This window comes from Lacerta agilis, chromosome 8 (assembly GCF_009819535.1).
Source record: "Lacerta agilis isolate rLacAgi1 chromosome 8, rLacAgi1.pri, whole genome shotgun sequence".
NCBI lineage: Eukaryota > Metazoa > Chordata > Lepidosauria > Squamata > Lacertidae > Lacerta > Lacerta agilis.
Window position 1 is genome coordinate 59691173 of NC_046319.1, and position 25639 is coordinate 59716811.

At 45.4% G+C, this 25639-nt stretch overlaps 1 protein-coding gene across 3 annotated transcripts; it reads left to right on the plus strand.

Moving 5' to 3' along the window:
- The first annotated feature begins 2097 nt into the window (after window positions 1-2097).
- NCMAP (non-compact myelin associated protein) lies at window positions 2098-23388 on the plus strand. 3 transcript variants are annotated; one of them, XM_033157771.1, is made up of 5 exons: window positions 2098-2285; window positions 15698-15792; window positions 20347-20442; window positions 21516-21600; window positions 22701-23388. In XM_033157771.1, exons 2-5 carry the CDS (start codon window positions 15762-15764, stop codon window positions 22846-22848), a joined length of 360 nt encoding a protein of 119 aa, XP_033013662.1. In that variant the 5' UTR covers window positions 2098-2285; window positions 15698-15761; the 3' UTR covers window positions 22849-23388. The 3 variants fall into 3 exon arrangements, with proteins under 3 accessions (XP_033013662.1, XP_033013663.1, XP_033013664.1); XM_033157772.1 differs by lacking the exon at window positions 15698-15792; XM_033157773.1 differs by lacking the exons at window positions 2098-2285; window positions 15698-15792 and adding an exon at window positions 3765-3890.
- Window positions 23389-25639: the final 2251 nt, after the last annotated feature.

The following is a 25639-nucleotide window of genomic DNA, read 5'->3' on the forward strand; positions in this document are numbered from 1 at the left end:
AGTCTTAGTAAGGGTGTTCAAATGATACTAAGGTTTCCAACCTGACAATAATTCTATTTTATTAATGATGAATAATATGAATTAATTAACATTTAAAAGAAACATGTTATGTATTGTATTATTACAGCTAATACAAAAGGTCAATGCATTTCCCAAATGCTGAGAACACTTCACATTTATTTTATTTATTTTTAAAATACTGTATTTTGCCTTTTCTAAAAGGCTTACAGGATGGCTAACAGTGGGAATAGCCAATAATACAAAAAATAAAGTAAAATAAAAGCAGAAGGATAAAATGGATGGAAAAACACAAATAAAACAGTGAATACACTTGTGAATAAAGTATTAAGAAACAACAGTTATCCCAATCCGTCTGGCAACACCAGCCCTGTCAGGTCTAAGAGTGTTGCTTAAGGCTGCCCAAAAAATTAATGGCTAAGGTGAATTTTGAATCTGTGACCTCCCATCCCACAGTAGACTCAGAGGGGCTTGACAAGATAGGAGAGTGGTTTTTTAATCATACATCTACTTGTGACCCCAATACCAGCAAAGGAGGAACAGGATTTCCTCACTATGTGCCTGCTTCCAACTTGCTCTACATAAATGTCTGTGTTGCCTTTCCATGAAACTGGTCCTCAAGGAGACATACAAAAACAAACAAACAGATTTGCTATAGCCAAGGGCCTTTTGAGTGGCTGTGCTAGCATTGTGAAACCCCAGAACTATTCGGCTTCCTTCTCTTCTCTTCTCACTGGCCAGGGAAGATCTAGCTATGCCCATGCCCATAACATGCATTGAATGCACACTTACAGCATGTGGCTTCCCGCAAAGAGTTATGGGAACTGTTGCTTAGTAAGGGTGCTGGGAATTGTAGTCCTGTGGTGGTAAACCACAAGTCCCAGAATTCTTTGAGGGAAGTCATGCTTGTTAAAGTGGTATAAAAGTGCTTTAAAAGTATGGTACAGTATGTATATGTCTGCTGAATCACTTCTTGCCTATCCCTGAACTGGGATGGAGGTTCCGTTTTAGCTGAGATTGTGAACTTTTCCAGGGTGTGTTTGTGTTTTATGATTTTATTACTGCGTTATGACTTGCTGTTTAATAGTTTTATAGACTGTTGTATTACACATTTGAGTCCTACGGTAGAAATGCATGGGAGAAATAATATCCAACGAAGTGTGCATGCACACGAAAGCTCATACCAAGAACAAACTTAGTTGGTCTCTAAGGTGCTACTGGAAGGAATTTTTTTATTTTTTCTTATACTAACCACGCATACTTAGGGGCCATATGGCCTTGCCTAGTTAATTCAACAATGGGGTCCTCCATTGATTTTAACCCTTGCTGGATCCAGGAATTAGAAGGGACTCTGGCATACAGCCTAACTCCCTGCCTCCACACCCCCATTCACATCTATACATATTGGAGAGGACAAGGTCAAATGAAGATGTTGGTCTCCCTCCCGATCTTCTTTGGGAGGTTATGGACTCTCCTCCCTCTAAGCAGAGGTTGGATGGCCATCTGTCATGGATACTTTAGTTTAGATTCCTGCATTGCAGGCGGTTGGACTAGATGACCCTTGAGATCCTTTCCAACTCGATGATTCTATGCCTGCGTGGGACCACGCCTGAGGTATGTGTGTATGCGGGGTCGGTGGTCATTGGCGGCCCCAACATAATGCTGAGTCCATTGATTTCCGCGGGTCTACTTTAGATACGACGAAGGCTCGCTACCACTCATTTAAGGATTGAAATGCAGATATGGAGAGGGGTTGAACATGCATGTAACCACAGTGCCTGTGGTGTTGGGTCGGAGGTCACGAGCAGTCCCGCCGCGATGGCGCGAGGGCAACGCACTCTGCACATGCTCAAGGGAACTCTTATTCGCTCCTCCTCCCCTGCAGGAGAGGCTTCTGCAAGCAAGATCTGGGGCAGAGCCATGGAGAGGCGGCTTCTTCCCTCCCTCGCCTCTCTTTCCCTCTCCCTCTCTCTGCTGTGCCCACGGCTGGGGCGGAGGAGGAAGAGGGCTCGGCACTTGGCCCTGCCCCAGCCAGATCACCTGAAGAAAAGAGAGAGAGAGAGAGAGAGAGAGAGAGAGAGAGAGAGAGAGAGAGAGAGAGGAGGGCGGCGGGTGGGGACGGCTGCGCAAATACGCCCGGAGCGGGCGCTGCTACTTCTGCCGCCGCTGCCAAGGGAGCTGAGGGTATTTGACCGAGGAGCCGATGGCAGAACTCGGCCGGAGACCCTCCCGCGCCGTCTGGTAAAGGCCGGGCTCCCCAAGAGCAGGTGGGTGCGTGGAGAATTGGGGCCGCGGGGGCAAAAACGGGAGGGAGAGAGAGGAGGAGTCCCCAAGTCGGAGCTTCCAAGGAAGCGCGCAGAGGTTTGCGCCCCGATGCCCATCGCTTTTCCGGACAACGGCGCGTTGCTTCTTGAGTTTGCGACGCGGACGCCCGTTCCTTGCGGGCCCGCGGCGGGAACTTCTTTCGTACTTCGTTGGGGACGGAAAGAAAGCTCTGAGGGAAACAGGCTCCCGCCCAAAACACGCGGAGGATCCGGCTGGAAGAGAGCTGCCCAGAGGGGATCCAAGCTGAGGCGGATCACCTCGACAGGTGCTGGGAAGGTGGCAGCCTTCGGCCAAAATTTGATATAAGTAAGAGGGGTGTGTGTGTGTGTGTGTGTGTAAAAGAGAGGGAGGCTGCTTTATTTGCTTAATTTCTTTTATGTGTGGCTTTAGGTACTCTTGAACCTGGACGTTTCCACTTGTATGGTGGTGTTGCTGTGACTATTCTGTATTCATAGTATCAGAGAGGGGACTTCGAGCCCCCTGCAATGCAGGAATCTTACTATAGCCTCCCTGAGAGATGGCCATCTGTTTAAAACCCTCCCATGAAGGAGAGTCCACCACTTTCCAAGAGAGTCCCTTCTACTGTCAAACAGCTCTTACCTTCCCAAAAGGTCTTGTCCTTGGTGGGGTTTTTTTTAAAAAAAAAAAATATTAAAAATATTAAAACAAAACAAAATAAAAAATTCCTTCCAGTAGCACCTTTTGACTATGGCAGACCAACACAGCTACCTACCTGTAACTGGAACTATTAAAAATATTACTTTTTTATTCACTTCCCACTAGGTATCCCAAAGCCATTTTCAATGCAATAAACATGTATAGAACAATTGCATGTATAAATGCAGGTGAAGCGTTTTCTCATACACACACACACACACACACACACACACTTAAAATATTTGCAATAGAACAGTTAAAACAAACAGCAGCAAATATCAATTCAAATCCAGTTCAGATACCAGCTGCGATTAAAACATCTGCTTGGAAACCTCCTGTAATCCTGCAATTTGTTATACCACAAACGTTCCAGGCTTATTTTTTGTACCACTCTCATTGGCCTATAACAGAAATATGCCCCTGCAGACTGCAATAACGTGGTAACATTGAGAAAGTATCACAGAATAACTAATAAAGAGGGATGACATATGGACGGTTCAGTATAAATGCACCACAAATGCACGGTGGTTGTGTCAATGACATGTGGCAGAATACACCATCAACATCACCGTCTGGAAACCCCACTGGTCAGGGGTGGGTTGGGAGTCCTAAGATAAAGAATGGTTTTCGAAGAAGAATCTCTAGGGGCTATTTGAGCCTAGAGTTAAGAGTGAAGTGCTTGTTATTGACTTGTGTTCTAGTCTGCAGGTATACAAGATGACCCTCAAGGTCATCCCTTCTAGCCCTACAATTCTATGATTCTGTGATTACCTTGCTAAAGCTAAGCAGGCTTGGATTCTAATCAGTCCCTGGATGTGTAACTAACTACCTGCTCAGGAACCACATGTTTATGCCGCCTTGGGTTCCATGACAAAAGGCAGGATATAAATGTAAGAAATGTAAAGAAAATGTAAGAAAATAATAAATGTAAGAAAATAAATGCACAAATTATTTTTATTCTGGGTGCGCGCTTGTGCACTGTCTCTGGGGTTGCACAGTTTTCCGGATGCAATAGGGTTTAGACTGAGGAGCAGGGGCAGAAGGAGGCTGATGCATTGTAGAGGGTTGGACTAGATTACCCTTGGAGTCCTTTCAAACTTTTACAGGTGCCACATAATATTATTTCCACAAATTCCAGTGTGGCATCAACTACTCTCTGGAACTCTGTGCTAGGCAAGGACTTTCATTATATTGTTTTCAACACCTAAACACTTTTTTTGTTTAGGTATGAACAGGTACTGCTTTTCATGGCCCTTGGGGCAATGTGAGGGAAAGGCTTTCCTGTTGAACTTCTGCTTGTTATGCAGCAAATCAAAGTACAAGGCTTATGGCATGCATGCACGCACACGCATGCGCGCGCGCACACACACACAGGTGGCAACCATAGAAATTAGGAATATAAAAGCACTAAAGGCAGTGGCAGAAGAAAATGAAGAGAACAGGCAGTTGCTGGCAGTAAAAACACACACACCACAATGCCGATTTAATAATCCTGTAATTTAGTGATCCTCTGCATATCTGCTCAGAAGTAAGCTCTATAAAGTCCAGTGGGATTTACATAGCAGGGGTGTGAAATCTCAAGCCTGGGGTGAATGTGGCCCTCTAGGCCTGTTTATCTGGACCTTGAAACTCTCCCCAGGCCACACCTCTGCTGTGCACTCTGAGGATTTTTGCCTGGCTGGAATGTGTCCCTCAACTCTGGATGAGGCTTAGAAAGAAGGTGTGTACAAAGGTAAAATTTATATGGTTTACTCCGGCCACTTTTGCATTTGATCCCAGCCACCACTGGTGTGTGGCCCTGGGAAGGTTTATTAGAAGGGAATGTGGCCCTTGGGTTGAAAAGGGGCCAACACCTCTGGTTTACAGGATTGTAGTGTTAGTGTATAAGGATGCATATCTTGGGTGGCTGTATTTTCTTAACCAAAGATTTCAGTCCCAGTCATTTTCGTTACTGAAAAACATTTGAGGTATTTGTACAGCATGTAAAATTAACACGGCAACCTTTGATCTCAGTGCTCCAGCTGTCCAGGGAGAGGAAATTAATGTTAAAGCAGTGTTGACTATAGCAGAGATAAGCATATATTTACAAGTGAGACTTGAAATCACTTTCAGCACAATACTTTACAGATCTCACAAGTCCCATTGACTTCAGTGGGACTTACTCCCAGGTAAGTTGGCATAGGATTGCATCCCGGATTTCTTTTTGGGTCACTCTTCATGTTATGCTCATACTTCACCCACACCCAGAAAACAGCCATTTCTTATACTGTACTTTGTCACTAGTGAGTATTCTCACCACGGCTTGTGTAATTAGGCTTGACTGAAGCAAGATACATTTAGCTAACTAACACTGCCATTCTGTGCACAGATAACAAAGTAAGACCCACTGAAATCAGTGCACTAACTTCAAAGAAAAGAAACATGCATGTCATTACTTTAACTCCAGCTGTGAACACCACAATGATTTTTTTTAGCTGAATCCGGAGAAGGAGAGCTGCTTTCTGGGCTGCATCTGTACTGTTAATTTACCCTCTAAACCAGTGTTCCCCAACCTTGGGCCTCCAGCTGTTTTTGGCCTACAACTCCCATCATCCCTGACCACTGGCTTTGCTAGCTAGGGATGATGGGAGCTGTAGTCCAAAAACAGCTGGAGGCCCAAGGTTGGGGAACACTGCTCTAAACCACAGAGCCTAGGGCTTGCCTATTGGAAGGTCAGCAGTTTGAATCCCTGCGGTGGGGTGAGTTCCCATTGTTCGGTCCCAGCTCCTGCCCACCTAGCAGTTCAAAAGCACGTCAAGTGCAAGTAGATAAATAGGTACCGCTCCAGCGGGAAGGTAAACGGCATTTCCGCGCGCTGCTCTGGTTCGCCAGAAGCGGCTTAGTCATGCTGGCCACATGACCCGGAAGCTGTCTGCAGACAAACGCCGGCTCCCTCGGCCTATAGAGCGAGATGAGCGCCGCAACCCCAGAGTCGTCCACGACTAGACCCAACGGTCAGGGGTACCTTTACCTTTTTATGACTTCCCTAAGAGTTGCCGAGAGTTGTGCGGAGATTCCTATTCCCTTTGGAGAGCTACAGTTCACAGAGATTTCTGCAAGGGTATTGGGATGACTGCATGTTTTTGTGGCTGGGGGGGGGAGAGGAAGACTAGAAGGGCTGGTCAAGAGATGGGAGTACGGATGGGCAAATCTGTGTGTTTCGGTTTCTCTCAGTTTCTCATTTTCCCCACCTTAAGTTCAGTTCTCCACAGTTCCACATCAGCATTCAAGTTTACTAAAATAAATCTCATCAACATTTTAGTGCAAATTTCTCCTAATATGCACATTTTTGCAAAGCATTTCCCCCTAATATAGTTCATTTTTTGATATAATTTTATCTAATGTATATGCATTTTATGCACACTTTACCATTGTATATGCATTTTTGTAAGGTTAAAAAGGTAAATGACACCTGGATGGTTAAGTCCAGTCAAAGGTGACTCGGGTACTGTGCTCATCTCGCTTCAGGCCGAGGGAGCCGGCATTTGTCCACAGACATCTCTCTTGGTCATGTGACCAGCATGACTAAAATGTTTCTGGTGCAACGGAACACCGTGATGGAAGCCAGAGGGCATGGAAATGCCATTTACCTTCCCACCACAGCGGTACCTGTTTATCTATTTGCACTGGTGTGCTTTCAAACTGCTAGGTTGGCAGAAGCTGGGACAGAGCAATGGGAGCTCACCCTGTCGTGCAGATTCAAACCACCAACCTTCTGATCGGCAAGCCCAAGAGGCTCAGTGCTTTAGACCACAGAGCCACCAGAGTACCTGCATTTTTGTCCACATTGATCGGCACTGCAAAATTTGGAGAAGTGCAAATTTCAAAGGTTGACGTGTGTGTGTGAACATGAACTGAATTAAATTTCATCCCTACTTGGAAAGTAAGATGAGCCATCCCAAAACATTTAGCTGCCTGAGGCAATGGAAATATGTTTTTCTTTTCTTTTTCCCTTTCAAAGCCTGCTGGACAGCAGTGGGGCACTGCACCTCCACTGCACCCATGGGGAACAGGCTAGTCTAGGGGAGGAGGGCAGACCACATGAGTCCCAGGACCTGTACTCCTAACAGTGCCAGCCAGCATAGCCAACGGTCAGGAATGATGGCAGCTACAGCCGAACATCACCTGGAGAGTCACAAGTTCCCCACCTCTGATTTTTAAGTGCTACCTCCATTCACAGCATTCTGAGAATACCATACAAAATATGTCTAGTTAATGTTTAAAACTTCTACCTTAAGGCATTCTCTCATGCTGCTATGAAAACCTATTTTCGGCACTCTGGAGCTGACCGTACCAGCTCCTTTTCTCCACCAGGTAAAGCCGGCCCAAATCATCAAGGAAAATCAGAACTGTCTGGTTTTTGTTTTGGTTGGAATTAAACTTAAAACGACAAACATAATTGCTAGCAAGATTGGGGAAACATTTTACACTTTTAATTCTTGTTAGCAGTTTCTCACTTTTGCATATCCATTTCTTTCCTTCTTTGTCTTGGCATAAAACATTACAATAGTGGTATGTTTATTCTGGAGCCTGTTCCTGAAAGGTTTTAATCAGTGTGTAAAGGCATTTATTTGTTTAATTTGCAGTGTTTATTACATGCTACCTGGTAGCAGAGGTTATTTGGGTGTACAAGCCAAATTAAAAAGAATAAGAAAAAAACCTGAAGTATGTTTAACTCTGGTCCCCTCCACCCTCAATGTGAAATCTAAACGAGACTGAGAAGGACAGTAGAATAATATCAGTGTAAGACCAGCTACAGAGAATAACACCAGTACCAAGGATCTGGGGAAGGGCTGTAGCTTGGTGGCAGAGCATCTTCTTTGCATGCGGAAGATCCCAGGTTCAATCCCTGGCATCTCCGGGTAGGGCTGGAAGAGACTCCTCCCTGAAAACCCTGGAGAACCGCTGCCAGTCAATGTAGAGCAGGGGTAGCCAGTTGGGACTTCAGCTTTCATCCTCCCCAGCCAACATGGCCAGTGGTCAGGGATGCTGGGAGTTGGAGTCCAGCAACATCTGGAGGTCACCACATAAACTACCGCTGGATAGACCATACTGAGCTAGGTGAACTAATGGAATCTCTTGATGTAAAGCAGCTTCCTGTGTTCTGAAGGCATCAAGGTATCTTAGAATCCTAGAGTTGGAAGGGGCCCTGAGGATATTCTAGTGCAACACCACCTGCAATGCAGGAATATGCAGTTATACCTTACAGGAATCGAGCCTGCAACCGTAGTGTTATCAATACCACACTCTTAACCAGCTAAGCTACCAAAGGCTCAGTTCTTGTCTCTTGATAGAAAAGAAGCCTATTTGTTAAAGTATCATATATGTATGCAACTTATAAATCCACAACAAAATAAGGCATTAAAAAAAAAGTATATACTGCAATTCACCCAATAACATAAGACGTATGTTTCATTGTACTTTGTTACTCCAGTACATAACAAACATTCTCCACTTCTCTATGAACAGATTGTTCTGTCTCCTATCCTCTCTAAATCTAACTAGCTTTATTAAGATGAAAAAGGTTGGGAAAATTTCAAAATCTACCTGGCGTGAAATGATCACCAGATGAAGGTGCAGGGCAAGTCTTTTTAGGGATGTATGGAGGAGAAATTCGATTCCGTACACACCTGAAGGTAAACCAACTAAATTTACAGCTTCCAAAACAATGTGTGAACCAAAGCACAAACATCATTTGAAATCTGCATGTCTCTCAATTTTGCAGCGTGGTTTCCCCACCAAGGAATGTGAACAGAAATGCATATACTGTACTGGGGCAAAGAGTGCACAGAAATTTTTAAAATAGTGCAAATAACATGCAAACGTGCATTAGTTTGCAAACAGAAGTATATATTAGACAAAGCAGCAAACCAACATGTGTATATTAGGAGAAATTCATGAGCAATTTTTTAAAAATCTGCAAACTGGTGTGGAAATCTAAAGAGCTGAAGATTGGAAAAATGAGAAACCAAAACAGATTTGCCCATCCTTAGCTGTATGATAGATGATGTCTATGTGTGTATGTGTATGAAAATGATACATGAGTAACGTATAGGAGTACTGTAAGGATAGACAAGCTTTTTGCTGTTAAGAGCCACGTTGCCCTGATGTAGTCTGTTGGCACCGCTTGCAAGCTGTGGATGGAGCCAAAGCTAATAATGGTAAGGGCCACCCAATTTCTCTCTCCGTCTTTGTCCCTCCCCCCCCATCCCCCATGGGCTGCCAGGGGAGGGACAGAATGCTCTTGCTGACAGTCTGAACTGTTCACTTACAGAGGGCTTTCAAAATTAGGTTGCGGACTACAGGGTTCCCACCTCTGGAGCAGCATACTTGTTTGAGTGCAGTGTGATTCCTCTGGCACTTCGAATACGCCCTTTAGTTGAGCCACACAATGCTCTGGGTTCCACGACTGCAAAGAGGGCATTGTGATCTCTGCGGCAGGAGAACAGAACCCACGTTTTTGCATTGTTGTGCACTGAAACTGGCTGCAGTCCACCTCTTTGGGGCAGGAAAGAAACATGAGATCGATGTGAAACTTCTTGCTTTATTTGGCTACTGAACCAGTGGCCTCTCATATTCACCATTACGTGATTTGAGATAGTGCCATAGAAAGCAATTCAGGAAGTTAATGTTATCTCCTGGTGGATTATACTATGTTAGAATATGTTTTTGGTAACAATTTCCCTCCTTCATCTCTGAGGCCGGCAGGGAGTCCATTGTTTTGATTTCCTCTGTTTCAGAATGGTGAAAAGTGCTTTATGCTCAAAGGATGAAATAACATCCTAAATGGTTTGGAGGCTGCAGTCTTTCAAGGGTTGCCTCGCCTTCTGCATGTGGTAGATGCTCCAAAAACTTTGAGGTGTGGTGATCAGAACCATACACAGTATTCCAAGTGTATCCACTAATTGTGGGACAGATTTCTGCTGTGCCATTGTGAGTTTAACCCCTTCTTTATTCCACTTCGAACCAGCTTCTCTAACCTTACCTGTTGGTGTGAGTCATATGAAAAAATAAAAATGGGAGAGAAGAGAATTTCCAGTTATGACTATTGCACCCTTTGGGCCAGGAGTTTCCTGCCATAAATAACCAGGAAGGTTTAATTGCGATTTTATAAGGATTTTTTTTTTTTTTTGCACCAAAAGAGGCAATAAGGAAATGAACAGCATGCACAAAATGGAACCAACTTAGGAGGAAATCATTAAGCCACGCAAATGCTAATTAATGTCCCTAGACAAGAGAAGACTAGTCTGAGAGTTTGCATGCACTCACCTAGTCTTCTGACTTGCTCCAGAATGTTCATGCTCTGGAATCGTATGTATTATTTTTCCATCACGCATATATGTTTTTGCAGCATGCTGAGATTGTGACTACTAATGGGGTTTCCTTACCAATGGGTTCCTGTGCGTTTGGCTGTGCTGGTTGTTGCACTTGGAGCTTGTGAGTGTAAAATAAATTTTGCTGGGGTCAGCTGAATTCTGAAAAAGAGTTAATAACTGGCAGTGAAGTGTGCCTGTATGGCTTCTAATCAGTGCTTTCTTGGTGACAAGGAGATGTTCGTTTTGAAAGTGGTAATTATTTGATGGGAAATGAAATCTGAAATCACTTGTGTACTTTGTCATTAAGGCAGAAATGTGTGCACTGATGCTTCCTGGCACATGCGTGTATCTTGTAACTGAATGCATAAGAAACCATGTGAAAAATATTTGTCTGAGTTTGATTTGTCTGAGAATTTTGTTACGTTTAGTGAGTTTCGCTGCTTGGTAACGAAAACTGTGTTACTTTGTGTGTTTCCTTATTTGTACTGGTGGCCTGGAAATTACCGTAAGGGTTGGAAATTAAGAGCTAAATTTGTGGCTCAAATATGAATGTCTTTTTTTAGTTATGGCTTATAGCAAAACAATAAAAATACTACTACTTAAATGTACAGATGTACTTTTCAAAACAAAAGAGGTAGTTGTGTTGATCCAAAAAGGGGGGGACGGGACGCATAGGGCGATATGCAACTACGGTAAACAGTTCTGCTAGTGCAAGCAATTTTGGTTGCTTGATACAATTCACTATTGTGATTTATGCACATGGAAGGCTGTTTTTTCTTTTAAAAATAAAAAGATTCAACAGACTCTTAAAAGACATATTCTAGCAAGGAGAAAGCTAGATCTTTTCTTTTTGACATTTGTTTTCCTTGGGGGCATGTAAGGAAGAATAATAGAACCATCAAATTGTAGGGTTGGAAGGGAACATGAGGTTCAGAGAGTCCAACCCTCTGCAATGCAGGAATCTTTTTCCCAATGTGGGGCTGGAACCCATGACCTTAAGATTAAGAATCTCATGCTGTACTGACTGAGCTATCCATCATGAGCCTTCTGTCATGTAAGCCTGAAGTGGCCTGCACAGTCTGAAGTGGAGCAGCCCAGAGACATCAGTTTATCAACTCAGTGAGAACTAGTAGCTCTTCCAAAACTGCACGTATGTGTTGCAACATGTCATTGACACAATAATAGTGCATTAGGGTTTGATTTGTACTGGGCTGTCCACAAAATCATTCCGCTTGTTGGTTGCTCTGCAATGTTACTGCACTGTTGCCATTGGGAGGGGCACTCTTGCACAATAGCGCAACACTCCCCCTTCCTACTGTAACATTTGTGCTATAAGAGGTTACAGGATTTCAGCAGGAAGTTACAGGGCACGCAATGGCTGGAAACTTGCACAAGCAGTATGGACAGCAGGATCACATAGAGCCTTCCCGATGCCGTCATGATCACAAATCATCATGAACACACAATAAAAGGGCTGTCCAGAGGGGCCCCATATCTTCCATTGGAGGGTGAGATCAGACTAAGGCTGTTAAGTTTTGGGTGGACACAGCAGACGACACAGTGATTTCCAAGCAGCTCTTGTTTATTCTCAGGCTGGAACAGAAGTGAGCTGAAGGGCTCAGCAGCCTGCTTATATAGAACTCAGCTACAATGCAACAGTAACAACTTTCTGTAGTTACCCAATCCCTGAACGTCACTTTTCAATCCTTCATTTGCATGTGCGGACCTGAGTGAAAACTGCAGCAGAATGAACTATATACACACACCCCTAGTGGCCTAGGGTGAGAACTTCAATACATAACAAAGGCCACATTCAAACCATACCTTAAAAGTACTGTGGTACACTTTCAACAGCCATGGCTTCCCCCAAATAATTCTGGGAGCTGTGGTTTGTTAAGGAGTGCTGAGAGTTGTTCAGAAACCCCAATTCCCCTCACAAAGCTACAATTCCGAGTGGCTTAACAGTCCCTCTTCACTTCCAGAAACTTTACTTCTGTGAAAAGAAGTATCTGAAGAAGTATGCATGCACACGAAAGCTTATACCCAGAACAAACTTAGTTGGTCTCTAAGGTGCTGCTGGACAATTTTTTAATTTTTTAATTTATTTCAGCTGCGTCAGACCATCATGGCTACCTGATTCTGTGAAAAGAGTCTTCCTACAACTCTCAGCACCGTTAACAAACTACAGCTCTTTGGGGGGAAGCCATGACTGTTTGAAGTGGCACCACAGCGCTTTAAATGCATCCCAGAGTTGGGTTTTGTAGTGTGTGCTTAAGTGCTTAAGGCAGTGTTTTTCAACCTTTTTTGGGCAAAGGCACACTTGTTTCATGAAAAAAATCACGAGGCACACCACCATTAGAAAATGTTAAAAAAATTAACTCTGTGTGGCAAAGGTACAAGGACTTACTAGAAAGAAAGACACCTAGGTGGCTCTCACCCACAGAGATAATAACGATAAAAAAGATTTATACGGAAGATGAAAAATGGATAACATATCAAGACCTGTTAATTGAATCAGAAAAAGGATGGAAAATTAAACCCTATGATCAGGTGGCGGAAAGGTTGACAGGGTGGATCCAATACCACCAGGTGTATAATTTATTTAATGAGGATAAAAGAAAACATAATTTCGATAAGAAAAAGTCAAAATTCCAAGAAGAAATATTAGAAGGAAAGGAGAAATTACTATCTAAAATGTATAATTACCTATTAGAGTGGTTCACAAAAGATGAAGAAATTAAAGAAACAATGATAAAGTGGGCTATAGATATAGGCCATAATATTCAATTTGAAATGTGGGAGAAATTATGGTGTGAATACATAAAATTTACTGCTTGCATAACTTTGAAGGAGAACATCATGAAAATGATGTATCGCTGGTATCTCACACCGGTAAGACTAGCAAAAATGTATAGAAGTTACGACAAGAAATGCTGGAAATGTGAGATGAAGGACGGCGACTTCTACCACATGTGGTGGACATGCGATAAAATCAAGCAGTATTGGGAAGTAATTTATAATGAACTAAAGAAAATACTTAAATATACATTTATAAAAAAACCGGAAGCTTTTCTAATTGGCTTAGTTGGAAATGAGATAAAAAAGAAGGACCAAAGGTTTTTCCTTTATGCAACTACAGCAGCAAGGATACTTTTGGCGCAGTATTGGAAATCAAAAGACTTACCTTCGGTAGATGATTGGAAAACAAAGTTATGGGAATATTCAGAATTGGCCAAATTAACGGGGAGAGTAAGAGACCAAAGAGACCAAAGGTTTCAATCGGAGTGGGGTAAATTTTTAGATTATATGAAAGACTGTAAAAATTGGTAACACTTTCGGGTGCTGGCAGAATTCTTGCACTAGGATGACATGTTAAGACAAAGTGAGGAAAACAAGTTAGTAAAATGAACAGAAATAAGAAAAAGCGAGGAAGTAGTGAGAAGTTAGAAAACCAGAGAAAAGAAGGAGGGAAGTCAGAAAACTCGACGGAGTTTTATGTAATATTGTAAAATATTGTATGTTCAACTTGTCTGTATTTTATTTGCTGGAAAATAAAAAAATTCATGAAAAAAAAAAATTAACTCTGTGCCTATATTGACTATATATAAAGTAATTCTCTTGAATTTTTCCCACGGCACACCAGGCAACATCTCACGGCACACTAGTGTGCCGCGGAACAGTGGTTGAAAAATACTGGCTTAAGGGAGTCATGCCAATCCTGCATCCTCCTCTTTGGACTGTGGGTCAGCTGTCAAATTAATGTGTAGGCAGCCCTTGATTAAGGGGGGGGGGGGAGGCCTACCTGTTGGATGCTTGAGGCCTCTCTGGTAACTACAGGCCCTAAGGCAGCTGCCTGCATTAGCTTGACCCAGAGTGTAATAGGAGAGGCAATGTTAGATGGGAGAATGTTTACACTAGGAAGCCAGAATGGGCTTTTGGGTAGAGCAGGCTCCACCTTGCCTTCAGGGAGGCAAACATGAAGCCAGCAAAGCATAACTAGGAATGATGTCCCTCTCCCAACAGTTCCCTCCCTCCCTCTCTCTCTCTGAAGAAGAGATGTACTCAAGCTATTCTCATGCAAAATCTCCCCGTGGTTATGTTTTGTTTATTTAAAAGCATTTCTAAATTGCTAAAAAAATAATCAAAAACCTCTTAAGTGGTATACAATATAAAAAAACCCCAAGGAGTTGTAGTCACAGAATTGTAGAGTTGAAAGGGATACTAAGGGTCATCTAGTCCAACCCCCTGCCTACAGCCATCCCAGGGTGGGCTCTAAACCACTAACCTTCTGGTTTAACAGCCAGATGCACTGACCCCACTAACCTTTACTCAGATTAGACCCATTGAAATTAATGGCTAGTCATACCAGCCATTAATTTCAATGGGTCCACTCTGAGTGAAAGTTGAAAACAACCCAATATCATAAAATTACAAACTGAAACCCATGAAAGAGCTGGATAAAAACAGATTAAAAAGAACAAAACAATCATTTGGAGGATTTGTACATATAAACCACGGTCCATTTTTATAGATCAGGGGAAGCCTGGGCAAAAAGTTGAGTCTTTATAAAATGTCTGAAGCTGCTTCACAAACGGCAGAGGGAAGCACATTTTGTAGTATAGGGGCAACGGCAGAAAATGTTTTCTAAGTGAATGGCTTTATGTTACCAAGGCCTTGAACATGTCCTATGTTCCTAGGCATATCACAGCCCTTTTCTGTTTGACTCTTGTGCAGAGGTGGGGAACCTGTGGCTCTCCAAATGTTGCTGAATTATAGCTGGCCACTGCCCTGCCCAGCCCAGCTCAGGATTCCATTTCTTGGTCATGATAGTGTGTGACAAAGAGACAGAACCCATGAACCAGGTTACAGTTAAAGTTCCATACATAGTCCTGATTTGAGAGTACCGGTAGTTGGTTTGTTTTATTGCATTTCTATCCCACCTTTTCCCCAGGAGGTGTACATGATTCTCCCCCTCCTCATTTAATCTCCCTGAGGTATGTTAGGGTGAGAGGCAGTGACTGGCCTGAGGCCACCCAGTGAGCTTCATGGCCAAGCAAGGACTTGAACCCTGGTCTTCCAGGTCCTAGTCCAACGCTCCAACCACTACACCACTCTGATGGCTGGACTCAGTGTGCGCTATGAGTGGTCTATTGTGCATTTTTGATGGATTCAGACAAAGGTAACAAGGGCAACAACTGTCCTCCCCATCCCACATGCACACACCCTCGCCTGTGGCCAGTTTCCACACACCCAGTTGCTTGTTTTGGCAACCGGCAGCGGTGCTCGGATTAATAATCATAATAATATTAAAAAACCTTGGCCTCCTCTCTCCCGCCGTCCAGGAAATGCTGCCCAAACTGACAAGCCTGTTGAAAGAGTGAGGCAACTCAGCGCCTACCCAAAGAAATGGCTCCTTTTTCCTTCCTGAGAACACCTGGTAGGTCAGGACAGGGGTGTTGGGAGAGGGCAGGCTGACAGATCCGTTAGCAGTGTCTTTCCCCCACAGAAAGGTGCAAGATTGAGAGTCGGGTTCCTGTTGCGGGAAGAGAAGGCAGGTGCTTTGTGGAGGAGGAGAGGGCGAGTGAGTGAGTTCAGTCCAGGAAGAGAAAAAGAGTCTTTATATTCAGCATGAATAAGAAGGGAGGCAACGGCAGCGGGTGGATAGACAGGTGGGGGCTTCTCGGTGCTTACTGGTACCAATTTATTTTAGCAAATGCTGGGTTGAGGTTAGAGAGGCAGCCCAGTGAGCCATTCTGCCCCTCCTTTAATTTTTTTTGGCAAATATAACAGGGAGGGGGGAGAGAAAGAAAAATAGTAAGTGGTCACTAACAATAAAAGCATTCCATAGATCCTAACTTAAACATAAAAACTGTGCATATTAATTTATATGTCCTACCTGATTGATAATTATAAGCTATGGGTTATATCCAGTGCTAGTCCTATACAAAATAGATCCGTTGAAATTAATGAACATGACCAAATTATTATTGTTAAATTTATTAGGTCCATTAGCGTCAATGGTCATACTCTGAGTAAAACTTAGTTGGCTACAGCCCTATACGTTCAAATGTAGAAAAGGCAGTAAGAGATGCAGACTGCTGAGGAAGTAGATGGTGGGTGTTTATTCTTACAGCCTTGCAGGAGAAGTCTCTTTGCACCAATAAGGGCTCTTCCATTCTCCGTTTGTTAGTCTGCACATCATAGGGATACAATTTAAGGGTGTGTGAACACCTGCAAACAGCAAGGATTTTTCCCAAACAGCAGAGCCTTGCAAAGGCTTGCAACAGAAACCAAAGGAGCATCTAGATCAGCAGCCTGTTTCTCACTGTGGCCAAGTAAAGGCATCTGTGTGTTCAAGACATATTGCCATTGTTTAACTAGTTAGGATAACTACGTATAAGATACAGGTGGGTAGCCGTGTTGGTCTGCCATAGTCAAAACAAAATTGAAAATTCTTTCTAGTAGCACCTTAGAGACCAACTGAGTTTGTTCCTGGTATGAGCTTTCGTGTGCATGCACACTTCTTCAGATGAAGATTTCAGCTATATTGCAAGTAGCGCAAGTCAAAAATTAAAGTAAAGAAACAGTTGAACAGCACATGTAGGTCATTGGTGGGGAACCTGTGGCCCTCCAAATATTGTTAGATCGCGAGTGTCCTGTCCTGGTCTGACACTGGAACCCCCAGGGCAAGCCTGGTCAAAGGCTTCTGGACCACGGACAGCTCCAAGTGCCTTTGAAGATGCTTTGGAAACTGCAGATGGTGCAGAATCCAGCAGTAATGTTTTCTAAAACTAGATAAAAGCAATACAAAAACAAAACACAACTGCCCATCACAAATAAAACTCGGTGTACAAAACCAAACATTTAAAATGAAGTGTCATATAGATATTAAATAGCATTGGGGACAAAACCGATCAGCTGCCAGTGGCCTGAGGATATAGTCACCCACTATTTCTCTCTGGAACTGACCCAGTAAGTAAGAGTGCAATCATTGTAACATGGTAGCCCCAACTCTCGGAGCTGGTACAGGAGATACTGGGGTCATCTGAGCTGCTTTGGGTCATAGTTCCCCTATCTGGCTTCTGAAAGAGGTTATCCATCAGTTCTCCCATCCTTTGTTATTTGCTTCTCTCCCTGCAATTGGTACCCGAAGGCAAACATCTAGGAATGTGTGAATCTGTCAATTTCAAATTCTGTCTTTCTCATTTTCCAATCTTAAATTCAATTCTTCGCATTTCTACTTCAATTTGAGTTTGCATGCAGTTTTGCTTAATGTACACCTTTCTGCAAAGCAATTTTCCCTAATGGTTTTTGTGTGTTATTTTCATTAATACATGCATTAATTTGAACACTCTTACCTTTTGAGCACATTACTAGGCTAGAGAACTGCATTGCAAAGTTCTAAGGAGCATGAATTTCTAAGTATGGCTCTGTGTTTTGGTTTGCATGTTGTTTTGGAAAGTGTAAACCAGATATAAAGGTAAAGGGACCCCTGACTGTTAGGTCCAGTCGCGGACGACTCTGGGGTTGCGCCGCTCATCCCGCTTTACTGGCCGAGGGAGCCGGTGTACAGCTTCCAGGTCATGTGGCTAGCATGACTAAGCCGCTTCTGGCAAACCAGAGCAGCGCACGGAAACGCCATTTACCTTCCCACCGGAGCGGTACCTATGTATCTACTTTGACGTGCTTTCGAACTGCTAGGTTGGCAGGAGCAGGGACTGAGCAACGGGAGCTCAACCTGTCGCAGGGATTCGAACCGCCAACCTTCTGATCGGCAAGCCTTAGGCTCTGTGGTTTAGACCATAGCACCACCCGCGTCCCGTAAACCAGATATATTCACCTTTAAATGCGAACTGAATTGAATTTCTCTCCCCTCCCTACACAGCCTTCAACGTGAAAGCTCCATCTAGCTTGTGTGTGAGTAGCCCTTACACCAGCTGCCTTACAATAATATTTATCCAGCCTTTTCCTCCGGCTTCCCATCATGCTGGCCTTTCCATGTTGCCACCCTCTTGCAAGAAGAGCACAGTCCCTTGACTTAGCCCCTTGCTGCATTTATTTCCTTATTAAGTGAGAACTGGGTTTCCAGCAGCCTGTTTTGGACTGTATTGCACCACAAATCCTGCTTTAGGAAGGTGCAGCCATCTTCATGTATCTGACAGGTTGAATCAGGAGAACTACGAACTCACTATAAAAACCGTATATCATAGGGTTGGTGGGTTAGGAAAATAGAACATTAAGATTTCAATTCTTCCTTCAAACGAGGGAGAGCGGCAAGGAAGCGTGGGGAAGTATCCCCGACCACAGTAGATTATCATGTTACAAAAGTAACTCAGCCTCGGACACACAAAGGCGCCATTCACTTAGAGGAGAATGACCTAGTTATGGATTCAGGGCCTGAGTTATTTTCATTTTTGCTTCTCCCCATTTTGGCTAGAAATAGCAAGGCCGCTTGGACACAAACAACATTGCAATTCAAAGCTTTGAAAACTGGGGGCAAAACTTCAGAAGAAAGCCAACATTCTCACAGGCCGCCAGCAGCTATCTGAATATTCCCATTTTTATTTTTCAAAAACTGGATTTGTTGAAATTCCACCTACAGAACAGTCATTATAGAGCTGGGTTCACGGTTTACTGGCCCTTTCAGGCTTTGTACTGAGGAGGCTCCCCTGTTCCTCCACCTCCCAAACCTGAAGTTTTGACCCTTAAGCAATTGAAGAAGAGTTAAGCTCTCTTTCACTGAAATGGGTGTGGGTGGGGTTCTTGGCATATTCACAAATTGGGTAAATTTCCTGCAAGTAACTGTAGCTCTGTCAGAGGCCAGATTAAAAATTGAGCATTGAGGTTGGAATGCTTGTTGATTTCAGAGAGCTAACAGCCATTCACAAAGAAGAATCTCCACTCGCAGCTCATCCCACTTCTGCCTCAGGTAAATAGTGTTGTCAGGGTTTTGTGCCGTTCTGGAAAAAAAAAACTGCAAAACCTTGTTAACCAGAAGGTACCATGGAATGAAAGAAATCTGTCCAGACTTGTAGCCATTTGCTCAGTAGCCTGTGGTGGGTAAGAATCTCCCTCAGGCAATGGGGCAGAGAAGCTTTTGAGACATAAAAGATAATTCATTCTCTCCTTTATGCCATTTGTATATATCAGAGGTGGCTAATGTGGTGCCTTCCAGGTGTTATTTGTTTGTTTGGTTTCTTTATTGCACTAAGGTCTCTCCAAGGAGCTCAAGGTGCCATACATAGCTCTCCCCTCTCCTAGCCACCACGGTCACTTGGACCTCTAATGACAAAGATGTAATTGAATTGTCACAGGCTGTACTTTTTGCATTTCACTGTCATCCCTGCCCGTTCCACTCACTGTGAGACTGTTTGCTGTTTCTGTGCCACTACAAGCATCAACAAACTTTGCAATGCTAGAATGATTGCATTTTTATGAATGACTGTTCATGCGAATGGCCTCTTAGCTTCTCTTTAGCTTTACATAGAATGGCCAACAGATTTGCTTTTTTGTATTTGATTGGCATTTACATGCTCTTACTTATCCCCCCACCAATACAGGTGTCTCTGTGTAGGAATGGATCTGAATGGCATTCTTATACTCCGTGGTTTGCAATGCCACATACTTCACTGGTGACTTATGTATGTGATGGATTTGCTGTGGGCAGGTTCTTTTCCCCCAGCTGGGGTGTGTGTGTGTGTGTGTGTGTGTGTGTGTACCATTCTCTCTGTTTCTGATGTTTCAGCATGAGTGTGGCTGCCGGACTCTGGGGCCACATAGGTAGAGAAGGAGGAGGAGGAATGTGGTTGCACTAGTCTCACGCCACTCACACAGCGTTAGATGCAACCCATTATCTGGATAAGACCAAAGAGTTCTGTATATATTCCTCTATCAGGCATTGGCCCAAAGAGTGATCTCCTTGCACCTGTTTTGTTTCTCCCCTTGCTCACTCTGCACAGTTCTAAAATAGCTCTTGCTTTCTTCTGCGTAGCTGGGATCAAGATGACGTCAGCTGCGCCGGTGTCTGAGAATTCTGTGTCTTCAACAGATGCAACCACAAAGTCTCAAGAACAAATTCTTTATCAGAGTAAGATAAATGCAAAGCTGACATTTTGGGGTTGCATGCCTAAGTTCCGCATGTTTTCGAACAGGTATTGTGCGAGGCATCTTAAGTGGGGAAAGTAGCATGGTAGTTAAAAAGAAGACATCTCCTGCTCCAGGGCAACTGTCCTGATGAAACAGCCTTTGCCAACCTGGTGCCCTCATGATAATTTTGGACTGCATGTCAGCCCCAGCCAGGGTGGCCAATGGCAAGAAATGTTGGAAGTTGTCCATCACCATTTGGAGAGCATCATGTTGGCTATCCCTGGGATAAAAAATTATGAAGGAACCACTGACAGCTTTTTTTTTAAAGAGATCAAAAAACCACGATGTAAAATCCAGTCCTGGATCTCTCAAGTCACACCTATTTCAGTCCTAAGGAAGCTGTTTTTCCTCTGACATTAAAGAGTCCCCGACACAGATTCAAAGGACTGGCCCTACTATTATTGAGCATGCCCAAAGAAGATATTACATTTTGTTCTTTCTCAAAAGAAGTTTGTGATTAAGAAATGGGGAGTGTTGGGTGGTCCTATCCATGCTCCTGAGAAAGTGAAAAAGTCAAATAAATATATATATGGATAGGAACAAATAAAGACAGGTAGCAGCTAGTTCAACACCACCTACATTGCTTGGCAGTGGCTCTCCAGCATTTCAAACATGAGTCAGTCCAACCCTTATCTGGAGATGCCTGGGATTGAACCTGGGACCTTCTGCATGCAAGGGAGATGCTCTACCACTGAGCTATGGCCCTTCCCCCAAACAATTAAGCTACCTTATATTGAGTCAGACCATTGGCTGATCTAGTCCAAAATGGTCTACCCTGACTGGCAACAGCTCTCCAGGGGTTCAGATGAGGGTATCTCCCAGCCCTACCCAGAGATGCCAGGCATTGAACCTGGGACTGTCTGCATGCATAGCAGATGCCCTTCCACTGAGCTATGGACCGCCCCCCCCGGATGTAACTTAGGTATCTATCTCCCTGGAGGCACTTTGGGAATCCAGAACCTTGGCTGACCCCCATTCACTTTAGCATTGTTTTTCTTTCCTTCCTCCTGTTAGGTTCTGGAGCGATTGTGGCGGCCATTGTAGTTGGTGTCATAGTTATATTCACGGCAGTTCTCCTCTTGCTGAAAATGTATAATAGGTGAGTCAGTGACTTGGCTTTGGGCTCAAGTTCCTTTGATTTTTTCAAGAGAACAAGCAGGCCGTGGGCAGCGTTCCCTGCATTTCGCAGGTGTTTCCATGGGATCCGCTTCATGATTGTGTTTGTGGTGCGGCTCCACAGCCCAGCCCTGCGATTTTTTGCTTTTGCAAGATCCTCACTTAGAGGTGATACGCCATACAAGGGAGACCCAAAAGGCAGTATCCAACTAAGCTCTACTCAGAGTAGACCCATTGAAGTCAGTGGCCCTAAATTTGTCAGGTGCTTAACAGATGTATTCTGAGTAGGACTAGCATTGCATGCAACCCAGTGAATGGAGAAGAGGGTGATATGCTGCTGCTTTGGGGCAAAATATGTAAAGGTGATCCAGTGAATAGAGAAGAGGGTGGAGCTTAGTAGCAGCGACCTAAGAGGCAAAATGCATTATGAGCTGCCTCTTTTGATATATTTAAATGGACCTGTTTTGTGTTATCTTGATCACATGGGAACAGCTACAGCAGGGGCTGCTTCCACAGCTATCCAGTAACCCAGGGCAATGGAGAAGGGACCAAGAATGCACACCAGGGCTGCTCCCCTTTAAGAACATAAGGAGCTGCCTTTATACTAAGCCAGACAGTTCATTCATCTGGCTCAGGATTGGCAGCAGCTCTTGAGGCTTTCAGGCTTGAATTTTTCCTAGTCCCATCTAGGACCTTCTGCAGGCAAAGCCTATGATCTGCAACTGAACTGTGGCCTTTCCACTCCCATCTTCTGGAAAGGGCAGCAGTGTGGCAAGGGGTGATGCTGCGCCATTAATTCCTCCCTTGCGACTTTGGGAATCTTGTGTTCCTGGAGTGGATAAATCCTGTCCAAATGGGCCTGTTTGCCGCACTTCAGGCTGCAGGTAGAGGGTTGGTGTGGCACAGTTCATCGTGTAGGAGTGCTGATCACGCAGCATGCCCATTAGAGGCCAGAGGATTCTGGAGGTTTCCTTCCCATCCTGGGCAATAGTGCAGAGGCAGGGAAAATGGATACCACCCTGAGACATTACGTCAAGACCCGTGAGCCCTGATATAATGCAATGTTTGCCTTGCTCCTTGCAGACGCATGAGGACAAAGCGGGAGCTGGAACCGAAGAATGCCAAAGCCACAACCCCCTCCACGCTGGGGCAGGACACCAATAGTGCCAGTCGCACCACAACGGTGACGTTCGTCCCCATGGACATCCAAATGCCAAACAGAAGGCCCTGAGGCATGAACGCCACAGAGGATGACAAATCAGACCCAAACATGGGCCTTACAGGCTCTGGGAAGACCTCCAATTCGTCAGCATAAAGGAAGTTAAAGACTGGAGCTGCTAGCTGGAGTTGCACTGTGACCAGCTCTCCACGTTTCTGTTTCTTTAAGAAAGGAAAAGACTGAGATCCTCAGGACAATGGATGCCACCCAGTTGCAAAAGTGGTGTCTTGTCTCTACAGCTGCGGATACATAAGGGTAGCTGGTGGCAAGGCTGCCCCCGTAGTTGGATCGAGATATGCCCTTCCACCGTTTTCTGCTGCTTCACACTAGGTTGCCCATGGTCATGGATTCTGAGCGATCCTTTGCTGGTTGGAGATTCTGAAGAGGCAAAGGGAACTCCCATCCACCCAAGGCCGTCCGTACTGTTAGGCAGAGTGAAATGGCTGCCTTAGGCGGCAGGTGCTGAGGGATGTGGAGTGGGAGCAAGGTATTTGAGGGCAGAGCTGTCTGTGACACAAAACACAGCCTGCGCAGCACCCCCCCCCCAAACTAGTCTGCTCCTCGCAGGTGCTAGTGTGAGGAATTTGGGGTGGGGTAGGAGGCAATGGCCTTCTCCTGTTTGTTTCCCATGAGAATGATGCAGGGAGCTGTGGTAAATCAGTTTTCAAAGCCTCCTCGTGCCCCAAATTAAAGAGAAGTTTATACCTTCAGTGGCATCGCTCCACTTCAGATTGAGTGCCAGGGAGATGCTTGGTTGACTCTTTTCCTGTGTTCAAGAAGCTGTGCTTTGTCTTTTTTTCCTTGTATGGGGAGCATTTGAACATTTGACCCCTTACAAGGAGAAGAGAAAAGGCCACCTACCATAATTGATCAGGGTAGCTAGAGCAACTCTCCTGTGAGGAAGTTAGCATGCTTGGGACTTAAATAGTTTAGTGGGGGCAAAGGCAACTTAGGCCATTATAAGGTAAAGGTAAAGGGACCCCTGACTGTTAAGTCCAGTTGCGAAGGACTCTGGGATTGTGGAGCTCATGCTTTACTGGCCAAGGGAGCCAGCGTTTGTCCGCAGACAGCTTCCGGGTCATGTGGCCAGCATGACTAAGCCGCTTCTGGTGAACCAGAGCAGTGCACGGAAACGCTGTTTACCTCCCCGCCGGAGCGGTACCTATTTATCTACTTGCACTTTGACGTGCTTTCGAACTGCTAGGTTGGCAGGAGCTGGGACCGAGGAACAGGAGCTCACCCTGTCGCGGGGATTCGAACCGCTAACCTTCCAATCGGCAAGCCCTAGGCTCTGTGGTTTAGACCACAGCGCCACCCGCATCCCATGCAGGCCATTATAGGGGTATTTAAATTATGCATAGTGTGGAGAAAGAGAAGTTTTATTTCCTCTCTCCTAACACTTGAGCCTGGGGGCATCTAATGATGCTGAAGGGTGGGAGATTTAGCACAGATAAGATGACAGACTTCTTCGTACAATGCAGTTAAATTCTGGAATTCATTACATGACATCTGGTGATAGCCACCAATTTCAACAGCCTTAAAAAGGGATTAGGTAAATTAATGGAGGATCATAGAATCATAATTGGAAGGGGTTCCAAGTGTCATCTAGTCTAACCCCCTGCAATGCAGGAATCTCATGCCTGTTAGTTTCCTCTCCTTAGTCTCCATGTTGCCCTAGTAGAACTCAGCAAGGACAAGGTTGGGGACAAAACGAGAACTGATTGGTTTTGCCCAGTGGCGGAGTAAGGCTCCGCGGTACCCGGGGCGGCAAAGGAAACGCCCCGGGGGCGGGGCGTCGTGACATCTCATTGTGACGTCATGACGCTCCGTCCCCAGGGCGTTTCCGGGGGTGCCGGCGCCGCTTCTGCAGCCCTCTTTTAAGCCGAAGAGCTCGCTTTTAAGCTCTCCGGCTCAAAAGGAGGCTGTGGAAGCGGCGATCCGATGACAGAGTGCGCCTGCGCGTGCAGGCGCACTCCGTCGTCGGGCCGTGCGCTGCCGCTCCCAGGGTGACGGAGGGAGCGGCAGCGCGTGGGAATGGTGGGAGGGGCTGCCTCTTGTCACCCCCACGTGCCGCCGTTCGCTCCGTTGTCCCAGGAGCAGCAGCACCGCACACACCGTGCGCTGCTGCTCCCGGGGGGACGGAGCCAGCGGCAGCGCGTGGGGCTGACAAGCGACGGCCCCTCCTACCACTCCCCACGCTGCCGGTCACCCCGGGAGCAGCAGCGCTGCACGGACGGGGTGCTCCCTCGGCCGTGCGCTGTTGCTCCTGGGGTGACGGAGGGAGCGGCAGCGCTTGGGAATGGCGGGAGGGGCTGCCACTTGTCACCCCCATGCGCCGCCGCTCACTCCGGTCGCCCCGGGAGCAACAGCGCACGGCCGAGGGAGCACCCCGTCCGTGCAGCGCTGCTGCTCCCGGGGTGACCGGCGTTGCCTGGGGAGTGGCGGGAGGGGCGCCGCTTGTCGCCCCCCACCCGCCGCTTGTCGCCCCCACCCGCCGCTTCTCGCCCCTGTCGCCCGGGGGCGTACCGCCCCCACCGCACCCCCCTAGCGACGCCCCTGGTTTTGCCTGTGACTGGCTCGGGCTCCAGCTACTGTTGGCGTCCCTGCCTTCAATGGGCACCAGCCACCACTGGATCTGCGGTCAGGATAGGGTAGAATTTGATTCAGTTAGCCCAGGCTTCCTCAAACTTGGCCCTCCAGATGTTTTTGGCCTACAACTCCCATGATACCTAGCTAGCAGGACCAGTGGTCAGGGATGATGGGAATTGTAGTCTCAAAAAATCTGGAGGGCTGAGGTTGAGGA

Coding starts and splice junctions, on each gene's coding strand:
- NCMAP (XM_033157771.1), top strand. CDS start 15,762: ATGGCTCCTTTTTCCTTCCTGAGAACACCTG. Junction 15,793..20,346: donor TTCCTTCCTGAGAACACCTG/GTAGGTCAGGAC, acceptor TCTTCTGCGTAG/CTGGGATCAAGATGACGTCA. Junction 21,601..22,700: donor TTGCTGAAAATGTATAATAG/GTGAGTCAGTGA, acceptor TGCTCCTTGCAG/ACGCATGAGGACAAAGCGGG.